Genomic DNA, 23730 nt, shown 5'->3' with positions numbered 1-23730 from the left:
TGAGAAAATAGAATTTTAATACCTACCGGTAAATCCTTTTCTCTTAGTCCGTAGAGGATGCTGGGCGCCCGTCCCAGTGCGGGCTGTATCTGCAGTTTGGTTGTAGTTACGCTCATGTTGAGTTAAGTTCAGTCAGTCTGTGACTGTTGTTGGTCATGCCGTTGCATGCGTTGTTGTTGAATGCCATGTTGTACAGCGTGGTTTGAGGTGTGAGCTGGTATGTATCTCACCTTAGTTAAAAACGTTAAATAAATCCTTTTCCTCGAAATGTCCGTCTCCCTGGGCACAGTTCCTATAACTGGAGTCTGGAGGAGGGGCATAGAGGGAGGAGCCAGTTCACACCCATTTAAAGTCTTAAAGTGCCTATGTCTCCTGCGGATCCCGTCTATACCCCATGGTTCTTGAAGCATCCCCAGCATCCTCTACGGACTAAGAGAAAAGGATTTACCAGTAGGTATTAAAATCCTATTTTTTCAACCCCATAGTTTCATCCATATAAGTTAAATGGATCCAAGGATCCTACCCTTTCTTTTCCATAGTTAACCCACTCCACTGCTGTCTCTGCTCAGTGCACTCTGCAGGTCACAGCTCCAAAATATCTTCTTATTTATCTCTGTAATGCCGACACCCTACTGTTACCTGCCACACGTTGTGCTGCTGCAGCATTGTCACTGATTTCATTTACTAATTGAAGGTCATCAATCATTTGCCACTTACTCAGCTCAAATCCATCACGTTCAGTAGGCACCTGAACAATAAAGGTACGTGCTGAGTCAGTGCTCATCCCTACATGGTATTCACAAAGGAACATAATAATGTGAGATGATAACAAGCAATTCTGCAGCTCTCTACAACACATGCTAGCTAATCACTTTCTTCCTGGAAAGATCCTAATTACTGCATCGCTAGTTTTCACAGGTCGTATATAGAATGGAACCTCTGTGGATTTCCTAATTAATTTGCAGTCATATGGTTTCAGTGTATTTCTAAATATTGGCTATACAGGACTATTTAAAGTTATACACCCCTGCCGCCACACTCACTCCCAATGGAAATGTCAGTTCAGAGTATTATTATTATGAGTGATTTTGCCCTTTTTAATAATTCATTACATAACACCTTAGACTTGTTCCATGATTTAAAAAATCCCTAATGCTAAAGTGTATTATTACTCGGGTGTTGGAAATCTAATCAGAAGAAGTTGGTGATGTAACGTTTGCATTTGAAATGTATAAATCATATTCATGGGAATCCAAAGAAAAGGAGTAAAAGAAAACTGAATAAAGCAGTGTCTCCCAACCTCGGTCCTCAAGGCTTAAATCAAAATAACTGAGGTACTAATTAAGACATATATAGTGGTAGATGCTCAATTAGCTTAGTGATGGCACTCAGGTGCTTGCAAGGGAGGGGTATTTCCAAGCAAGAAAAAAAGCATTTTGTTTCCCCCAGCACCCTGAATGACATCAGTAACCAGATTTAAATCCTACACAATACTAGAATTCAGAGATCTTGGTTACATATATTTGCACAAATGTATGAACAAGCCCCCAAGCCGCGTCAAGGCCTCTCTGTATATTGGGGGCCCTAGCGCTATATCTAGGTGCAGGGTGCGGCACCCCAAAAATCAACATAAGTCAGAAGCCCAGGGCAGCATACCAGTGAAAAAACTATAGTGTTAATAAATTAGTGTTAGGAAGCTGAAGCTATATACAGAAAGTGATACAAAAATAATGAAATGTAATTAAAATAAAGAAATAGAATATAGAATAGAATAAAATTAAGACACCTGTGCTCAAACATGGCTATCCTTAAAACCTGGACTTTTAGGGTGGAATTCAATTGTTTGAAAATTCGGTTGGGTGTCTGTTTTTTCCTGTCTATTAGATAGGGGGGAAAACAGACACCCAACTGACTTGAATACCCCCCTTAGTGTGCCTTGAGGACAGAGGTTGGAAAACACTGAACTAAAGGGGTCATTCTCACAAAGACTTCATTCATCCTTAAGTTTGAGCAGTTTTGCTCAGATTTGTGGAAAGGCAACATAGGTTCAGACCTAGACTTTTGACTGGTTTCAGTATATTAACACATTTGATGTTGAGTCTGAAGCAGGGTCAGTGTTTGTGCGTTTTGCCGGTATTGCTTATGCGACTTTATGCAAATACCACGTACAAGCTCTTCCATGCTGTACAGCTGTGTGTCTCAATATGCAAGGACTGAGACGCCCACTTCCAATGTCTTTAAATGCTGAAATACTGATTGGTGCTACTTTAGACACAACCATTGGTTGCACTCCGCCAAAGCATAGCCTCCAATGGGAATGATTATGTGTCGCAACCACTTCAGTGACACTCCTGTGATGCTCCCATAATACGCCCATAAGCCGAGCCATTTCCGTGTGTCCACGTAGCCAACTCCCTGTCACCACCCAGGATTGCCCAGTACATTTTCAAGACATCTCTGAGACATCTCAATCGCAACTGTGACTCTGTGTGCATGGAATCTGGACACATGGGCAGTGCAACTTAGACACATGGGCAGAATAAAAATGCTTAGCTGTGTGCAACATCGACATTGTGTCTGACTCAGAAACAGGCCCATTTGTGTCTACTTGTAGACAAACAGACGTTTTTTGGAACATGAGATCCAAATTTATTTGTTATTTCATTTTACCTTTGTAGCTCTCATGCTCATATTGTTATATTTATGTTGTTCACAATTGTCATGTAGAAATAGCAGGAAGCGGGCAGCGGTCCTGTGAAATGCGTACCAAAGTTTATGCTATTTATCTGCTGCACCAGATGATCAAGACATGTTTGTACTGATGTCATACTACGAATCTTAAATTAAGTATTTATTTCAAAGAAGTGGCGCTGTCTATTCACTTGGGGGAACCTGCATCAGAAAGGACATTGTTTGCAGTTGGATTCTGCTGTAGAATTTCTGGATTATCTCCTCCATTCAAGGCAACAAAAACCAGCAATTGTTTAGACCTAATTCCCCAAGCGGTTAGGAAGCTGGACTGCATATTTCTAGGAAGATAACTAAGCAGCGTTTGCTCTTTCTGTTAAAGGCACTGAAACCCTTTGTTTTCAGACTTCTCATTTGATTCATCTAAAACAGTTATGAAGACATTAGTAATAATATTCTTACTGCAGGCTTCCCTAAGCCTTTTGTGTGAAGACGTCGGAGCTGCTTTTCCTGTGCCTAGTTGCAATTCCCTCTATACCTTTGTTTATTCCTTTATCTAATATCAAAATCGGCATTGATTGTCAGAGCTACATATATAGCTCCCGATCAGAAGCTCTGCTGAAGGGGAAGGCTGGGGCAAGATAACACACAAAGACCAAGGGGGTCATTCCGAGTTGTTCGCTCGCAAGCTGCTTTTAGCAGCTTTGCACACGCTAAGCCGCCGCCTACTGGGAGTGAATCTTAGCTTATCAAAATTGCGAACGAAAGATTAGCAGAATTGCGAATAGACACTTCTTAGCAGTTTCTGAGTAGCTCCAGACTTACTCGGCATCTGCGATCAGTTCAGTCAGTTTCGTCCCTGGTTTGACGTCACAAACACACCCAGCGTTCGCCCAGACACTCCTCCGTTTCTCCAGCCACTCCCGCGTTTTTCCCAGAAACGGTAGCGTTTTTTCGCACACACCCATAAAACGGCCAGTTTCCGCCCAGAAACACCCACTTCCTGTCAATCACATTACGATCACCAGAACGAAGAAAAAACCTTGTAATGCCGTGAGTAAAATACCTAACTGCATAGTAAATTTACTTGGCGCAGTCGCACTGCGGACATTGCGCATGCGCATTAGCGACTAATCGCTCCGTTGCGGAAAAAAATAACGAGCGAACAACTCGGAATGACCCCCCAAATGTCCAAGGATCCAGAAAAATCACTACCATCATAATAAAGACTAAGGTCAGGCCACAAGATGTTTGCTGGCTAGTCAGAGAATTAAATACATTCACATTGAACTGTCAATAATACTATTAAAAAGTTACAGTAATTTAAAGGAAAGTATTTAGCATACTAATGAATATATTATCTACTGCTAAATAAACCACAAATCAAATACATTATATTTACAAAGCATGCAGTGAAATGGTTAAATGTAGGAGTACGACAGAAGAAATAACTCCAGAAAATATGTATGTAAGAAGAACTGGAGGCTTTCGAGCCAATTGGCAGCGCAGTGTGCCGCACAAAAATTAATACTATTATAACCTGACAACTTTCCAAATGTTTAATTAATTTAAATCCAGTCTTACCAGCAATCTATGTGCCTTAATGCAGTCTCCACAAATACATTCTGCAGATTATCTGCTAAAATGCTGTATTCTATACTATTGTTATGTATAACATACTCATTCTGTTTATCAGCTTTCTCTAAGAATAACTGTATTTCCCCTGTTCCCTGCCTGTAATGTAGGTGACTGACATGATGCAGAAAGCTCTGTTTGACTTCTTGAAGCACAGATTTGATGGCAGGTGAGATCATCAGAGTTCTTGTTGAGACATTACCGCACACCAGACTTGTGCAATCAGTACCAACCTTCAGTTCTGGGCATATCACCCGACTGTCTCTACTGTACATCAGTATTACTATTTTAGTATAAAACACAGGGAAATGATGCATTGCTGACTAAATGTCTCATCTCTATAAAGAGGCAAACATAAACTTCAACGAATACTAAATCATTATTAGTATGTGTACCTGTAGGGTGACCATAATATCCCTTTAACAGTGGCGGGTGTAACTAGAAATTTTTCTCCCCCAAGCCAAAACATTCTCTGGCGCTCCCCCCCCCCCCCCCCCCCATAATTGGCACTAGTAAAGCGGTGAATCTGCTTGTGCCGCAAAAAGGGGTGTGGCCTTGCTGAGATGGGCGTGGCTTCGCGTAAAGGGGCGTGGCATTGCAGGAAAAGACTACCTTATACCCCAGTTTTGCAACCTGCACGCCCAGACGTTGGCCACCATAGGAAAAAAATAATCCTGATTCATGCCCCTTACATTATTTGTCATTTTTTCTCCTTATAGTAATGTCCAGTAAACATTATGCCACATACTGCAATGACCCTTAGACATTATGCCACACACAATAATGCCCATGACACAATATGCCACACACCATAATGCCCCCGACACATTATGCCACACACCATAATGCCTGTGACACATTATGACAGGCATCGCAATGTCCGTTATACATTATGCCACACACTGCAATGACCCTGAGACATTATACCACATACCACAATGCCCGTGATATAGTATATTACACTCCGTAATGCCCGTTATACCCTATGCCACACACCGCAATGCCCGTTATACATTATGCCACACACTGCAATGCCCCTGAGACATTATACCACAATGCCTGTGATATAGTATGCCACACACCGTAATGCCTGTGACACATTATGACACACACCACAATGTCCGTGATACATTATGCCACACACCGCAATGCCCATTTTGCACCTTAAGTCCTACAGTAAGGTTTCTTATTACTTTTAAATTACCTGCTCGTTGCCAGGGGTTTCATGCTCTTGGTTCCATGCACGGTGCCAGGGGTTTTCATGCTCAGGGTGTTATGCTTGTTGCCAGAGGTATCACGTGCTGGGTTTCAAGCTTGTTGCCAGGTGGCAATATTCGTTGCCAGTAATGCTTGTTGCCAGGGATTTCATGAGCTGGGTGTTGTGCTTGTAACCAGGGGTTAATGCTTGTTGCTAGGGCTGTGCTTCTAGTGCCACATATGCCCCCAGTGCCAGATATTCCCCCACAGTGCCAGGTACATATATGCCCCCAGTGCCAAATATGCCCCCCCCCCAGTGCCAGGTACACATATACCCCCAGTGCCAAATATGCCCCCCACCCCAATGCCAGGTACACATATACCACGACCCCCCCCAGTGCCAAATATGCTCCCCCAGGGCCAAATAAGCCCCCCCCCCCCCCAAATGGCAAATATGCCCTCCCAGTGCCAAATATGCCTCTCCTTCCCCAGTGCCAAATATGCTCCCCCAGTGCCAGGTACACCCCCCCCCCCTCCGGGCTCCCCCGCTGCTGTGCTGTGAGTTTTGGGAAGGAGGACACGGAGGGCACAGCGCGCGCCTCTCCTGTGTGTCCTGCGTCTGCAGCGTGTCTGTCAAATGAAGTGCCGGTTCATGAGCCAATCAGAGCTCACGAACGGGCACTTCATTAAACAGACACGCCGGAGACGCAGGAGGGACACACAGGAGAGGCGCGCGCTGTGCCCTCCGTGTCCTTCCCAGCAGAAATCAGTGGCGAAGGCTAGGGCACCCCGCAGCCCTGCGCACCTCCAAGCGATCGCAGTGGCTGCGGACCCCTAGCTACGCCACTGCCCTTTAATCTGGGACACCTATGATTTACACAGGTTCTGTGGCTGGCTAAACTCTAGCCTGAATTTCACCTGGTTTTAGCCAGCCACAGAACCTCTATAAATCATATGTGTCCCAGATTAAAGGGATATTATGGTCACCCTAGTACCTGGGCAGTTTCCAATTAATCTGTAAGGATGCAGCTTGAAAATGTTGAGTGGTGCATTTGCTTGTGGTCCTTAGGGAGTGTAGTTAAAGTTTCCCAGGCTCATTTTATTTTAGGGAGCCTTAATCTATTTTGTTGCACATGCTGAGCAGAACAATGGGGGTCATTCCGAGTTGTTCGCTCGTTGCCGATTTTCGCTATGCTGCGATTTGTTGCAAAATGCGCATGCGCAAGGCACGCAGGGCGCATAAGCTTAGTTATTTAACTAAAAACTTAGCAGATTTGCTGTGGATCCTGCTGCGCTTTTCAGTCACTCTGCTGTTCGGTGAGTGATTGACAGGAAAGGGGCGTTTCTGGGTGGTAACTGAGCGTTTTCCGGGAGTGTGCTAAAAAACGCAGGCGTGCCAGGGAAAAATGCGGGAGTGTCTGGAGAAACGGGGGAGTGACTGGCCAAACGCAGGGCATGTTTGTGACGTCAAACCAGGTACTAAACGGACCAAGCTGATCGCAATCTAGGAGTAGGTCTGGAGCTACTCAGAAACTGCAAGAAAATATTTAGTAGCAGATCTGCTAACCTTTCGTTCGCTATTCTGCTAAGCTAAGATACATTCCCAGAGGGCGGCGGCCTAGCGTGTGCAATGCTGCTAAAAGCAGCTAGCGAGCGAACAACTCGAAATGAGGGCCAATGTACACTGAGGTCGAGGTGTCCAAAGAAGGATGGAGCAAACTGCCAGTACAAGGATTGTTCATGTGCTTGAAAAAGCCAATAGCAAAAGCACATTTCCTAGTTAGGTGAGCAATAATATTAAGTCAGAGGTTCCCAAACGCGGTCCTCAAGGCACCCCAACGGTCCAGGTTTTAAATGTATCCATGCTTGGCCACAGGTGACTTAATTAGCACCTCAGTCAATTTGATTTAACCATCTGTGCTGAGCCATGGATATACCTAAATCCTGGACTGTTGGGGTGCCTTGAGAACCTCTGTATTAAGTAAATTCCAGAGTGGTAGAACTAATATCTGCATACCTTCCAACATGACCCTCTCCAGGAGGGACAGAATGCTCTGCTCGTGGACGTCCCTATTAATTTATGCTTGACATCACCTGTGGGTGAAACACCTTTCTTATCCATTAACCTGTTCAAAACAGGTGCCGGCAATCATACATTAAGAGGACAGTCCAAGAGCAGAGCATTTTGTCCCCCTTGGAGAGGGTCATGTTGGGAGGTATGTATCTGTGCTTTAAATGATTTTACCAGTAATTTTGCAACAGTTGCATTGTAAACAGGTGAAGAATGAGAATGTGATCTTCATTGTGTACTTTGCAGGATCTCAATTACTCGGGTAACAGCTGACTTGTCTCTAGCCAAGCGCTCTGTACTCAATAACCCAGGCAGGAGAGCCATTATAGAGCGTTCAAGCACCCGCTCCAGCATTGGTGAGAACACAACCTTGTCAATTAAAGGAATGAAGAACTTACTAGATTCAGTGCAGGGGAAATTGGTTTCATTGTTAAAAGTATGTGTTTAATACATGACTATGAACACATAAATCTACACATATATAATAAGCATATGGATAACAACGCTCTTAAACTTTTGGTTGGATAGCCAGGCTCCAGAATTAGCAGTTAGATGAAGAGGTTGATAGATAATAAATGAAGAAAATCCTGGACCTCTAATCCTTCCTCTTCAGTGACTGCAGCAACACTGCATGGAGAAGGTAATATGCAAGGTAGACGTCCAGAAAATGAGCCCAGACATAGACATGGGGCTGCCTGGTAAATGTAAACTATATGTAAGAGGAATCTGGTGGATGGTTTAAACTTCTACTGTTTCTTATATATGACTTAAAATATTTAAAAGCGTACAAATGTCTGGCCTCTATGTTGTTTTTTTTAATGCAAATATGAAATAGTTTCCTTTCTCAGACATATCTATTGGAGAGGTTACATATTGCACCAGATCCTAAAATGATGGACTTACAGGTTAAACTCAGAAAATTAGAATATCGTGCAAAAGTTCATTTATTTCAGTAATTCAACTTAAAAGGTGAAACTAATATATTATATAGACTCATTACATGCAAAGTGAGATATTTCAAGCCTTTATTTGTTATAATTTTGATGATTGTTGCTTACAGCTTAAGAAAACCCCAAATCCAAAATCTCAGAAAATTAGAATATTACATAAAATCAATAAAAGAAAGGATTTTAAATACAGAAATGTCGGGCCTCTGAAAAGTATAATCATGCATATGTACTCCGTACTTGGTTTGGGCCCCTTTGCATGAATTACTGCCTCAATGCGGCGTGGCATGGATTCTATCAGCCTGTGGCACTGCTGAGGTGTTATGGAAGACCAGGATGCTTCAATAGCGGGCTTCAGCTCTTCTGCATTGTTCGGTCTCATGTCTCTCATCTTTCTCTTGGCAATGCCCCATAGATTCTCTTTTTTTCTTTAGCCCAGGTAAGACGCTTCTGACATGTCTGTATTTAAAATCCTTTTTTTGTTGATTGTATGTAATATTCAAATTTTCTAAGATTTGGGATTTGGGGTTTTCTTAATCTGTAAACCACAATCATCAAAATTATAACAAGTAAAGGCTTGAAATATCTCACTTTGTATGTAATGAGTCTATATAATTTATTAGTTTCACCTTTTAAGTTGAATTACTGAAATAAATTAACTTTTGCATGATATTCTAATTTTCTGAATTTCACCTGTACTGCACTACTTGTTTAAGCATAATATCCTATTCTGCAGCTGAGGTGCAAAGTGAAATCGAGAGGATATTTGAGCTGGCCAAGACTCTCCAACTAGTTATCCTGGATGCGGACACCATCAACCATCCCACTCAGTTGACCAAAACTTCCCTGGCGCCAATCATCGTGTACGTCAAAGTTTCTTCCCCTAAGGTGAGAAAGGTATAATAGACTTAAATAATCACTAATATGCAAGGGTACAGGGCAAATGCCCGGTGGGCCCCACTACCTAAGGGCCCTACTTCCTCTCCTGATGTTAGTTTTCACAGTGCACTCGAATGATACACTGACAAAAGGGGAGGAGGAGGCAGTCTGGCTGCAAGAAAGGAAGGGGCCCCTCCCCTCATGTATCCCCTAGCTCCACCTCTCTGAGATGGTCCGCCTACTGTTGCTGCCGGGGATCTGAAGTCCGCGATGTGAAAACTGGAAAGAGAGGAACTGGCTTGGCTGCGCCTACCAGCCATTTCTGTAGTTTCCACCCACCCACTGCTCTCCTTCTCGGGCTGCTATTTACGTCACTGATTGCATTCTTCTATAAAGTAGGCACTGCTGTGTAGTATATGCTTATAAGGCGTACTGCTGTGTGGCATTATGTGTATAAGGGGTACACATTTGTGGCATTATGTATAAGGGGCATTACTGTGCTGCGTAACGTGAATAAGGGACACTACTGTGTGGAGTAATGTGAATAGGGTGCACTACTGTGCAGTATAATGTGACTAAGGGGCACTGCTGTAGCATAATATGAATAAGTGGCAGTACTGTGTGGCATAATGTGTATAAGTGGTATGACTGTGTGGCATTATGTGTATAAAGGGCATTACTGTTCTGCATAACATGAGTAAGGGTATCTGACGTCTGCGATGCAAAAACCTGAAGGTGAGGAGCCATCGTGCCTGCACCTGCCAGCTATTTCTGTCACTTCCCCTCACCTGCCACTCTCCTTCCCTGTCTGGTATGGACATCAACGATTGCATTCTTCTATAAAGTAGGCACTGCTGTGTGGCATAATGTGTATAAGGAGTACTGCTGTGTGACATTATATATATAAGGGGTACAACTGTGTGGATTATGTATAAAGGGCATTACTGTTTGGCATAACGTGAATAGGGGACACTATTGTGCTACTTAACATGAATAGGGGGCACTACTGTGTAGCATAATGTGAATAGGTGGCACTACTGTGTGGTGTAATGTGTATTAGGGTACTACTGTCTGGCATTATGTGTATAGGGGGTATAACTGGTTTAAGGTAAACAATGGACACTACTGTTCTACATAATTTGGATAATGGACACTACTGTGCGGTGTAATGTGAATAAAAACACTGCTACAGTGTGATATAATGCAGATAAGGAGTACTACTGTGTGGCATTATGTATATATGAGTCTCTACTGTGAGGCATCATGTGCATAAGGGGCATTACTGTGTGGTGTAACATGAATAAGGGACACTACTGTGCTGGTTAACTTGAATAAGGGGCTGCGTAATGTAAATAACGGGCACTACTGTGTAGTCTAATGTGAGTAGGAGGCACTATTGCATTTCATGTGAATTTTAGACACTGTGGCATAATGTGAATTGGGGTCATTATAATACAGTACATGGATATCCTTAAGGCCTGGAATGTTAGCGTTCCTTGAGGACTCCTGGTATATACATATTCTGTTACATTAGCCACAGAATGTTGCTTAGAACTAGCAACTGATGAAGTAAGAGCTGCACTGTCGTGGACAGTTGCCCAAATATTAAGATCCATCAAGGTTTAAAGATTTGGTGCCAGCAAACTGAATTCTGTAATGGAGACAGAGATAAAGCTTAATTTGCCCTTTTTGTACACTGGTATAATAGATACATGTATCTCTGTGCCAGACAGCTGAACTGAATGCTGTGTCATCAGCAATGTGTGGTTATTTCTTCCAGGTGCTGCAGAGACTTATAAAATCTAGGGGGAAATCTCAAGTTAAACACCTCAATGTCCAGATGCTGGCAGCTGACAAGTTGGTACAGTGTCCTCCGGTAAGAATGCAAAGGAGACAAATGCTGTGTCTTACTGTACATCCCACACTCTGTACGACATAACATCAAGCTGAGGGTGGGTGTGATCAAGGTGGAGTTCAGACCTACGCTGGATCACTAGATTTCAAGGGAAAAATATTTGACATAGTGTTCATAAATAGGCTTACCACACTATGGGGTATATTCAATTGAAGTAGAAAACTGCCAACTGTCGAAAAGACGGCAGTTTTCGACTTTTTTAGGTCGGAAAGGGGTTCTGACCTATTCAGTCTAACCACAAATTATTCGACAAGTCGAGGAATTCGACTTGTCGAAAAGCACGTGGATCAGCGGAATAGCTGCTGATCCGTGTGCTTGTGTCGAAAACGGGGCCAAAACCGACAGGAGATACTCCTTCGCAGCACCGCAGCTGCAGTGACCATGTATTATGAAAGTTACAAGGGAGACGGGCTGATTAAGGAGCTGATGCTGCAACCAGTGGTGCATTGATGGTGGAGAGATCGGATTCATTAGGCACTTGAGCAATGCTATTGCTTTTGAGGGCGGTGGCGGGGAGCATCACAGAAAACGGGCATGCTGAAGCCAGTGGTTGTGTACTTGGATGCAGTTACACTGACCCTAGCTACGTGCATTTGCAGGACATTCTGATAACCTGAGGGTTACTCAGATGTCCGATTTTCATGCAGTTGATCCCATGCTGCATCTTCGGAAGGACGCAGCAGCGGATCAGAGAAGATGCCAGTGGGTCACTTGTCACTTAAGACGTTTCATGCAGCTTTTGCACAATATAGCACAGCTACTGAGTACAAACACTGTGCTATTAGCGTTCACTTCTAAATCAACCCTAAAGTTGCTTATTGACTCCAACATTGGCTAAGAAGTGATATTACAATGTAATTGGATGGGAGCGATTTTACATCTTTATATGGCTATACATCCGGGCCGGATTAATCCTTGGGGGGGCCCGGGTCACTTAAACCACCTAACTGATGATTTTTTTCCCCAAAATCCGTTCAGAAATTGTCGGGTTTTTTTATGAGTGAATTAGGTGAAGAACATGAATTTAACCCTACCCAAAATGATTTTAGTTTAAAAAAAAAAAAAGAGAGACATTTTTTTTTTATTTTTTTTTTAAAGAATCTTTTTTTTAATCAAACATCGGTGGGGAAGATCGGCAACATCAGAACATCTGTATCATTGCGATGTTACTTTTTACATCCCAGACAGCTGCCAGATACACAGGGGGGTGCTGGGGGAGGGGGGGGGTTTACACCTTCCCAGAGGCTGCCATTGTCTGCAGCCGCTGGGTAGGGGGTCCTGCCATGCTTACTGATCAGCAGTGATCGGCAGCACGGCAACACTGGAGGAGGGTGCAGGAAGGCAGAGGGACCTTCTGGTCCCTCTGAAAACAGCAGCGGAGTGAAGTTTCCCTTCCCTGCCGCTGCTAAACACTGTTTACCTGACTGGTCGCATCCTGTGCGACCAGGTCAGATAAAGCACTTGCTGGAGTGGTCGTATCTGATGCAACCATACCAGGCAAGAGGTTAAACTATTCCGGCCCTCCACATCTTGTCCGCACCACCCCCACTTGTCATCCTGCTCGTCCCCACTATGGAAAAGAACAGGGGAGGGGGTGTATATTAGATTGTGTATATTAAGTTTAAACCAATCATGTATATTAGATTTAAACTAATGATTTAATAATGCCTGGGTACTGTTTATAGCTCCACATAATAGAGAGACAACTATTTTATAAAGTTTTCTTGCAGTAGAATAAAGACTTCCTTCTGCTGCATTAGAGAGCTGTGATGTCAGTGTGCCCCAGTCGGGGTGTCCCTATGACAGGGGGCCCCGAATACAGTGTCTCCTGAGCCCTCCCCTTAATCTGGCTATGCTCTACATGGTGTATTCAGCACTGTGCATAAATACATGGGATTATATACGGTAACAATTAGCACAAACATACAGATGTGTCCTCTTACAACCTTGCTGCAGTCACGCTAAACAGCCCTTTAAGTTTCACCAATTACTTTTTTGCATTTTTACCAGGGAAAATGTGTCTTAGTGGCAAAGTAATGCAATCATGAGCAGATCCTGCTGATTAAAATTATATGCAACATGCCTATATTCTGTGTGTAATTGTGGCTGTATCTGCAAACGAAATGCCACGTTACGTTTCCAGGAAAACACTGTAGCATAGCATTTTGTATGCAAATACAGTTGAAGTCACACACAGAATATAGGCATGCTGCATAGCATTTTAATCAGCAGAAGCACAGATGTACACAATGTAGGCACATAAAACATTTACAGATGTGTTCTCATACATCTAGCCTGAATACGCCATGCTGCGTGAGACGCCTGGATTGGGTAAGCCATGCTGGGCGGTGTAGTGTCGCTTGCTGGAGCCGGGTGGACGCTGCTGTGAGGTCTGGCTTGTTACAGGAGTTCACACGTTTTAAATACATACAGTGCAGCAAAGCCGGAGATGGGGCACCGCTGCCGCTCACGGCAGCGTCCACCCAACTTCAGCAAGTGAGGTCCTGTTTGCTGGAGCCGGGTGGGCACTGCTGTGAGGTCTGGCGGCGGTGCCGCATCCTCCGGCTAAGCTGCTGTAGCCGCTGCTCTCCCCGTCCCCCTGCCTCTCTCCCCCTCTCAGCACCTTCATCTCAATCCAACTTTCTCTAACGTCCTAGTGGATGCTGGGGACTCCGTAAGGACCATGGGGGATAGACGGGCTCCGCAGGAGACTGGGCACTCTAAGAAAGATTTAGTACTACTGGTGTGCACTGGCTCCTCCCTCTATGCCCCTCCTCCAGACCTCAGTTAGAATCTGTGACCAGACAGAGCTGGGTGCATTTTAGTGAGTTCTCCTGAGCTTGCTAATAAGAAAGTATTTTAGTTAGGTTTTTTATTTCAGAGACCTTCTGCTGGCAACAGACTCTCTGCTACGTGGGACTGAGGGGAGAGAAGCAAACCTACTAACTGCGGCTAGGTTGCGCTTCTTAGGCTACTGGACACCATTAGCTCCAGAGGGATCGAACACAGGAACCTAACCTTGGTCGTCCGTTCCCGGAGCCGCGCCGCCGTCCCCCTCGCAGAGCCAGAAGACAGAAGCCGGCGGGTTGAAGCAAGAAGACGTCAAAATCGGCGGCAGAAGACTCCTGTCTTCATATGAGGTAGCGCACAGCACTGCAGCTGTGCGCCATTGCGCCCACACTAACCCACACACTCCGGTCACTGTAGGGTGCAGGGCGCAGGGGGGGGGGGGGGCGCCCTGGGCAGCAATTGATTACCTCCTGGCAAAAAAGCAGCATATATACAGCTGGGCACTGTATTATGCATGAGCCCCCGCCATTAATTTTACACAAAATCGCGGGACAGAAGCCCGCCGCTGAGGGGGCGGGGCCTTCTTCCTCAGCACTCATCAGCGCCATTTTCTCTCCACAGCTCCGCTGAGAGGAAGCTCCCCAGGCTCTCCCCTGCAGACTCACGGTAGAAAGAGGGTAAAAAGAGAGGGGGGGCACATAAATTTAGCGCATTAATCATATATACAGCAGCTACTGGGTAAACACTAAGTTACTGTGTGATTCCTTGGTCATATAGCGCTGGGGTGTGTGCTGGCATACTCTCTCTCTGTCTCTCCAAAAGGCCTTGTGGGGGTCCTGTCCTCATATAGAGCATCCCCTGTGTGTGTGGTGTGTCGGTACGCATGTGTCGACATGTTTGACGAGGAGGGCTATGTGGAGGCAGAGCAGGTGCAGATGAATGACGTGTCTCCGCCGACGGCGCCGACACCTGATTGGATGGATATGTGGAAGGTGTTAAATGATAATGTAAACTCCTTGCATAAAAGGTTGGATAAAGCTGATGCCTTGGGACAGTCGGGGTCTCAGCCCATGCCTGATCCTACAGCGCAGGGTCTCAGAAGCGCCCACTATCCAAAATTGTTGACACAGATATTGACACGGATTCTGACTCCAGTGTCGATGACGATGATGCAAAATTGCAGCCTAAAATGGCTAAAGCCATCCGCTACATGATTATAGCAATGAAGGATGTATTGCACATATCAGAGGTAAACGTTGTCCCTGACAAGAGGGTTTATATGTATGGGGAGAAAAAGCAAGAGGTGACTTTTCCCCCTTCACATGAGTTAAATGAGTTATGTGAAAAAGCGTGGGATTCCCCCGATAGGAAAGTGCTGATTTCCAAAAGGTTACTTATGGCGTACCCTTTCCCGCCAACGGACAGGATGCGCTGGGAATCCTCCCCTAGGGTAGATAAAGCTCTGACACGCTTATCTAAGAAGGTGGCCCTGCCATCACAGGATACGGCCTCCCTAAAGGATCCTGCCGATAGGAAGCAGGAAAGTATCCTGAAGTCTGTTTATACACATTCAGGTACTCTACTGAGGCCGGCAATTGCGTCGGCCTGGGTGTGTAGTGCTGCAGCAGCATGGACAGATAATCTGTCTGAGGAACTGGATACCTTAGACAAGGATACCATTTTACTGACCCTGGGGCATATAAAAGACGCTGTCCTATATATGAGGGATGCCCAGAGGGACATTTGCCTACTGGACTCTAGAATAAATGCAATGTCAATTTCTGCCAGAAGGTTCCTGTGGACTCGGCAATGGACGGGTGATGCCGACTCCAAAAAGCACATGGAGGTTTTACCTTACAAGGGTGAGGAATTGTTTGGGGACGGTCTCTCGGACCTAGTTTCCACAGCTACGGCTGGGAAGTCAAATTTTTGCCATATATTCCCTCACAACCTAAGAAAGCACCGTATTACCAAATGCAGTCCTTTCGATCACAAAGAAGCAAGAAAGTCAGAGGTGCATCCTTTCTTGCCAGAGGCAGGGGTAGAGGAAAGAAGCTGCACCATACAGCTAGTTCCCAGGAACAGAAGTCCTCCCCGGCTTCCACTAAATCCACCGCATGACGCTTGGGCTCCACAGGTGGAGCCAGGAGCGGTGGGGGCGCGTCTCCGAAATTTCAGCCACCAGTGGGTTTGCTCACAGGTGAATCCCTGGGCTATACAGATTGTGTCTCAGGGATACAAGCTGGAATTCGAAGTGATGCCCCCTCACCGTTACCTCAAAACGGCCCTGCCAGCTTCCCCCATGGAAAGGGAAGTAGTGTTAGCGGCAATTCACAACAGCAGGTGGTGGTAAAGGTTCCCCTCCTTCAGCAGGGAAGGGGATACTATTCCACAATGTTTGTGGTACCGAAACCGGACGGTTCGGTCAGACCCATATTGAATTTAAAGTCCCTGAACATTTATCTGAAAAGATTCAAGTTCAAAATGGAATCGCTCAGAGCGGTCATTGCAAGCCTGGAAGAGGGGGATTTTATGGTGTCTTTGGACATCAAGGATGCTTACTTGCATGTCCCCATTTATCCACCTCATCAGGAGTACCTCAGATTTGTGGTACAGGACTGTCATTACCAATTCCAGACGTTGCCGTTTGGGCTCCCCACGGCACCGAGAATATTTACCAAGGTAATGGCAGAAATGATGGTGATCCTGAGAAAGCAAGGAGTCACAGTTATCCCATACTTGGACGATCTCCTCATAAAGGCGAGGTCCACAGAGCAGTTGCTGATCAGCGTAGCACACTCTCAGGAAGTGTTGCAGCAGCATGGCTGGATTCTGAATATCCCAAAGTCGCAGCTGATTCCTACGATGCGTCTGCCCTTTCTGGGCATGATTCTGGACACAGACCAGAAGAAGGTGTTTCTCCCGGCGGAGAAGGCTCAGGAGCTCGTGACTCTAGTCAGAGACCTCTTAAAACCGAAACAGGTGTCGGTGCATCACTGCACGCGAGTCCTGGGAAAGATGGTGGCATCGTACGAAGCCATTCCCTTCGGCAGGTTCCATGCGAGGATCTTTCAGTGGGATCTGTTGGACAAGTGGTCCGGATCGCATCTTCAGATGCATCGGCTGATCACCCTGTCCCCGAGGGCCAGGGTGTCTCTTCTGTGGTGGCTGCAGAGTGCTCACCTTCTCGAGGGCCGCAGGTTCGGCATACAGGACTGGGTCCTGGTGACCACGGATGCGAGCCTCCGAGGATGGGGGGCAGTCACTCAGGGAAGAAACTTCCAAGGGTTGTGGTCAAGTCAGGAGGCTTGTCTGCACATGAATATCCTGGAACTAAGGGCCATATACAACGTCCTGAGTCAAGCGGAGCCTCTGCTTCGCAACCAACCGGTGCTGATTCAGTCAGACAACATCACCGCAGTGGCTCATGTAAACCGCCAGGGCGGCACAAGAAGCAGAGTGGCGATGGCGGAAGCCACCAGGATTCTTCGTTGGGCGGAGAATCACGTGCAACACTGTCAGCAGTGTTCATTCCGGGAGTGGACAACTGGGAAGCAGACTTCCTCAGCAGGCACGACCTCCACCCGGGATGGGAACCACCTGTGGATGGGAACTGCCACAGGTGGACATGATGGTATCCCGTCTCAACAAAAAGCTACAAAGGTATTGCGCCAGGTCAAGAGACCCTCAGGCGATAGCTGTGGACGCACTAGTAACACCGTGGGTGTTCCAGTCGGTCTATGTGTTTCCTCCTCTTCCTCTCATACCCAAGGTGCTGAGAATCGTAAGAAAAAGAGGAGTGAGAACAATGGCCCTCATTCCGAGTTGATCGCTCGCAAGGCGAATTTAGCAGAGTTGCTCACGCTAAGCCTACGCCTACTGGGAGTGTATCTTAGCTTCTTAAAATTGCGACCGATGTATTCGCAATATTGCGATTACAAACTACTTAGCAGTTTCAGAGTAGCTTCAGACTTACTCGGCATCTGCGTTCAGTTCAGTGCTTGTCGTTCCTGGTTTGACGTCATAAACACACCCAGCGTTCGCCCAGACACTCCCCCGTTTCTCCGGCCACTCCTGCGTTTTTTCCGGAAACGGTAGCGTTTTTATCCACACGCCCCGAAAACGCTGTGTTTCCGCCCAGTAACACCCATTTCCTGTCAATCACACTACGTTCGCCAGAGCGAAGAAAAAGCCGTGAGTAACAATACTATCTTCATTGTAAAATTACTTGGCGCAGTCGCAGTGCGAATATTGCGCATGCGTACTAAGCGGAATTTCACTGCGATGCGAAGAAAATTACCGAGCGATCAACTCGGAATGAGGGCCTATACTCATTGTTCTGGATTGGCCAAGAAGGACTTGGTACCCGGAACTGCAAGAAATGCTCACAGACAGGACCTGTTGCAACAGGGGCCCTGTCTGTTCCAAGACTTACCGCGTCTGCGTTTGACGGCATGGCGTTTGAACGCAGGATCCTAGCGGAAAAAGGCATTCTGGATAAAGTTATTCCTACGCTGATAAAGGCTAGGAAGGACGTGACAGCAAAACACTATCACCGTATATGGCGAAAATATGTTGCCTGGTGTGAGGCCAGAAAGGCCCCTACAGAGGAATTCCAGCTGGGCCGTTTACTGCACTTCCTACAGTCTGGAGTGACTATGGGCTTGAAGTTGGGGTCCATAAAGGTCCAGATTTCGGCCCTATCCATTTTCTTTCAAAAGGAACTGGCTTCTCTTCCTGAAGTTCAGACGTTTGTTAAGGGAGTGCTGCATATTCAGCCCCCTTTTGTGCCACCTGTGGCACCTTGGGATCTCAACGTGGTGTTGGGTTTCCTGAAATCCCACTGGTTTGAGCCACTTAAGACCGTGGAGCTAAAGTATCTCACGTGGAAGGTGGTCATGCTATTGGCCTTAGCTTCAGCTAGGCGTGTGTCAGAATTGGCTGCTTTGTCATGTAAAAGCCCCTATCTGGTTTTCCATATGGACAGGGCAGAATTACGGACTCGTCCGCAATTTCTGCCGAAGGTGGTGTCATCTTTTCATTTGAACCAACCTATTGTGGTGCCTGCGGCTACTCGTGACTTGGAGGATTCCAAGTTGCTTGATGTAGTCAGGGCTTTGAAGATCTATGTAGCCAGGGCGGCTGGAGTCAGGAAAACTGACTCGCTGTTTATCCTGTATGCATCCAACAAGCTGGGTGCTCCTGCTTCAAAGCAAACCATTGCTCGCTGGATCTGTAACACGATTCAGCAGGCTCATTTTGCGGCTGGATTGCCGCATCCAAAATCAGTGAAAGCCCATTCCACAAGGAAAGTGGGCTCTTCTTGGGCGGCTGCCCGAGGGGTCTCGGCATTACAGCTTTACCGAGCAGCTACTTGGTCGGGTTCAAACACATTTGCTAAGTTCTACACGTTTCATACCCTGGCTGAGGAGGACCTTGTGTTTGCCCATTCGGTGCTGCAGAGTCATCCGCACTCTCCCGCCCGTTTGAGAGCTTTGGTATAATCCCCATGGTCCTTACGGAGTCCCCAACATCCACTAGGACGTTAGAGAAAATAAGATTTTACTCACCGGTAAATCTATTTCTCGTAGTCCGTAGTGGATGCTGGGCGCCCGTCCCAAGTGCGGACTTTCTGCAATACGTGTATATAGTTATTGCTTAATAAAGGGTTATGTTATGTTGGCATCCATTGTTGATGCTCTGTTGTTGTTCATACTGTTGACTGGGTAAGTTTATCACAAGTTATACGGTGTGATTGGTGTGGCTGGTATGAGTCTTACCCTGGATTCCAAAATCCTTTCCTTGTAATGTCAGCTCTTCCGGGCACAGTTTCCTTAACTGAGGTCTGGAGGAGGGGCATAGAGGGAGGAGCCAGTTCACACCAGATAGTACCTAATCTTTCCTTTAGAGTGCCCAGTCTCCTGCGGAGCCCGTCTATCCCCCATGGTCCTTACGGAGTCCCCAGCATCCACTACGGACTACGAGAAATAGATTTACCGGTGAGTAAAATCTTGTTTTTTTTAAAGTCAGATTGAGATGGTCTTTGAATAGGTCCTGTCGGATCCATTCCGACAAATTCATGTCAGAATGGATCCGACTTTAATTGAATATACCCCAAATATGTTGTTTGAGGGTCTGCACAGATGCAAGTGGCCCTGTCAGCTGCAGCATGATTGACATGCTTCAGCATTTGAGGGGGCGACATCTGGCACTGTTCTTCAAAATCATGGCGTGTTGCCCCCATTTTGAAGGCGTGATTGCTGCAAAGTCTGCGTTATCAGACACAGATTTCCTGACCCCGGAGTCTAGATCCTATGGCCAGCCTGATGGTCTCGATGGTGATCTGAGGCTGCGTCCTCAGACACAGCACTGGCATCCTCGCTAATGCAAACAGGAGTTGGCTATCTCGTACAGACGCCTATTGCTGCATTAGAATTTTAATTAGACGGAATTGGCTGTGCAAGTCCATACAAGCACGAATCAGGCCCAGTGTGCTTCCAGTGCTTTAGTACAGATTCAGATGTGTGCAGGAAGCACTGTATAGGCAATTTATGGGGCTTTACCGGGCTGTGACTGGGAGGCAACAGCGAGTGCCAAAAAAAAGGCGCACACATTGATAGCATATTATTCATACTTTCCCGCTACTTGCGAGAGACTCCTGTGGGTGCAGATGACTACCCGAAATATTGGAAGAGTATCCAGATCTCTGCATCCCGCCCACTTCCTAGTGGAGTGGGCAAGATATGGGAGATAATGCGGGGAATAGCGTGTTCGTATGGAGGGGGCGGGGCTAAATGACAAAATCACATCCAGGTCTACTGATGTGACAGCCTGGCTCCGCCCTCGAAGTGGCCAGCAGTGTCTCCTCTCTGGGATTCTCTAAAAAAGTAGGTAAGTATGGTATTATGGGTTTGTTGTGGGAGAGTCATGGGCCGCTGAAATTGGTTGTGTAGGGTATGCTGGGATGTGTAGTTCCACAACAGCTGGCGGGCCACAGGTTGAAGACCCATGGTGTAAAGTCATTGATGCGACTGCAGCTAAAGATGATGAGCAAATACATGTACGAGCGACTCAGAATCAGAATGTTTGTATTGCTCCAAACTCTGTTACTACCCTGTACCCTATCAGTTGAGAGGACAGACCTGAGATCCCCAGAACTAATATCACCAGCTATAGGCAAAGAGAATGAAGGAATGCATGCCAGGTTTACATCCAAAGGTTATGAATGAAGAATTGTATTTTGTCACTAAAGTTTGTTTAGGTAAAACATACATTAATACCCCTTTTCCACTAGCTCAAAAAACACGGGTAAATGCACGGGGGCGCACATTTACCCATGTTTTTTGCTAGTGGAAAAGGGTCCCTCCGCAAAAACCCGGATCAAGTGACCCGTGAATCTTACCTGGGTAGCTACCTGGATAGGACACGGGAATGATCCGGGTAAGGTTGTAGTGTAAACGGAAGCCGTGTTGATGCAACACGGCTTCCATTTACACTGTATGGAGGGGTGGCGCTGGGAGATCATGTGATCTCCCAGCGCTGCACCTGCCGCGTCACTAGTAGCGTCTCCAACCCGGCAATATGCTGGGATGGTGACTGCTGATGGGAAAGGGGCCATCGATGCGGGTCGCAGCTGGGTAGCACCCGTGTCAGGCTCCCGGCTGCGACCCGCATCGTAATGGAAAAGGGGTATAACCTTTCTTCTTGTCCTAGTTTCCTTCCTAGCATATGACCTTCTAAGGATTCATGATGATTATTTTCCTCCTTAGGAAATGTTTGATGTGATTTTGGATGAGAATCAGTTGGAAGATGCCTGTGAGCACCTTGCAGAGTACATGGAAGTTTACTGGAGAGCCACCCATCACCCCCTGCACCCACACACCGGCCAGAATACCATGACACCTCCCACTGCCATCCCAGGCTTACAGGTACAGAGATACATGAATTTAGGGCTGTCATGCGATAGGTGCATATTACAAGGTTATTACATGATCACTTCTTTACTGCAGTTCAGGTTAGTAAAAGCAGTCAACTATTTTTTTATTTAATTATTAAATCTTGTGTCCTTGCACATTTTTGCAGTCACGTCTTGAATCCTGTTCAGTTGTGTTGATACACAGCAGCAGACAGTAGAGGTTATTATTTTAGATTAGAATTATCTGGATATGGTGCATATTCACATAGATGGTCTGGTAACATGGTCACACTATACTTTTATTACTATAGCTGTTCACAGATCTTATTAAATATCTATTTTTCTTCCCTGAGTAATATACAGGTCCTGTGTACGATGAAGTAGATACAGTAGGTCAGGGCCTGTGAGGCACTTTGTGGTACATATAGCATTGATTCTTGTTACAGTTATCAACCAGGATATATCAGGGAATCACCATTTAGAGGTCAATTGCAACCTGTATCTCTGCCCTGCAGGTGGTCAGTGAACTAACTGCGCGGAGTTAAGATCTTCAGCATCTACTAAGCAGAAAGGTATAATGGCTTTATTGCCAATTTGGGAACAAATGTTGTAGGAAGCTGTTATTATTATCTTTTATTGTTAAGGTGCTACACAGGGTCTGCAGAACCGCACAGAAAATATATATAGTATCAGTATAACTTGACATATCATAAATACAATAAAATGGAATTTGACATACCTAGGAATCTTGTAGGGCAAGCAGTGGTAAGTCGCAAGGAGGGCTGGGCAGACTAGTCCTCCATGAGCCTGCCTGTATGTAATGTAAGTGCACGCATACAGCATTAGAGTGGCTGAATGAAAAGACAAGGAGTACAGGTGGCATCAAGAGTACTTGATAGAGAACAAGAGGAAAGAAGACCCCCACAGTCCATGTGCTACCGCCCACACCGCACTCTATACCCTTTTATGAGTTGCAAATATAAGAAGTGCACTAATGTCCTGAAGAGTGTAAAACACCTCTCTAAGGGTGACCTGCACCGAGGATCTGGGCGTTACACTGCTTTCACTGCTTAGTCATGGAGTAGTTTCCATTTAAAATTGCTGCTCTTAGAATAATACCCCAGGCAAAAGATGTTAGGATATGTTATGACATGAGGTTCTGCTGGAAGGCACTGCCCTGTATAATGTGGCTCTACTCTGTATACTTTAGGCAATGCTAAGCGCAATATATGTGCGGCTGCTGAGAATAATGTAGGTACCCCATTGCTGGGTACAAAGGGGACACTGCTTGGTGTGGTGGGGGCATTGATGGGTATGACATGGGTACTCCTTAGCATGAATTAGCTACTGCTGGGTATAAGATAGGAATAGTTATAGTTATGGACGGTATAATTTGGACATAGCTATGTATAATTTGGGCATTACTTGGCTTAATTTGGCCACTGCTACATATAGCATATAAGGTGTTGTATATAACTAGGATTAGAGTGTTAGTCCGAGGGTTACAGTGGTGGGCACTGCTATGCATGATCTGGGCACTTCTGCATGTAATTTAGGCACAGCTCAGTGAGTCAGCTGTTCTTTATGTACTTCCCCCTATCTGTTCTTATTCTCTATGTCCAATATATATTCTTTTGTTGTGTGTACGCTACAATTATTTGGCCAATCCACACAATATCAGAGGATGAGCCAG

General features: G+C 45.8%; 1 protein-coding gene across 5 annotated transcripts in view; it reads left to right on the top strand.

The window, feature by feature from the left end:
- CACNB3 (calcium voltage-gated channel auxiliary subunit beta 3) overlaps positions 1-23730 on the top strand; it is a 426341-nt gene that overhangs the window by 397501 nt on the left and 5110 nt on the right. For 4 of the 5 annotated variants that reach the window (XM_063952739.1, XM_063952732.1, XM_063952727.1 and 1 more), the window contains 5 exons: positions 4434-4492; positions 7838-7947; positions 9275-9426; positions 11198-11293; positions 21892-22050. In XM_063952739.1, coding sequence (XP_063808809.1) covers positions 4434-4492; positions 7838-7947; positions 9275-9426; positions 11198-11293; positions 21892-22050 — 576 coding nt within the window. Of the gene's footprint in view, positions 1-4433; positions 4493-7837; positions 7948-9274; positions 9427-11197; positions 11294-21891; positions 22051-22552; positions 22610-23730 lie in introns of all 5 variants that reach the window. The other variant, XM_063952740.1, reaches the window with a different exon arrangement.

This window comes from Pseudophryne corroboree, chromosome 2 (assembly GCF_028390025.1).
Source record: "Pseudophryne corroboree isolate aPseCor3 chromosome 2, aPseCor3.hap2, whole genome shotgun sequence".
Lineage (NCBI taxonomy): Eukaryota > Metazoa > Chordata > Amphibia > Anura > Myobatrachidae > Pseudophryne > Pseudophryne corroboree.
This window is presented reverse-complemented; position numbering and strand designations above follow the sequence as displayed.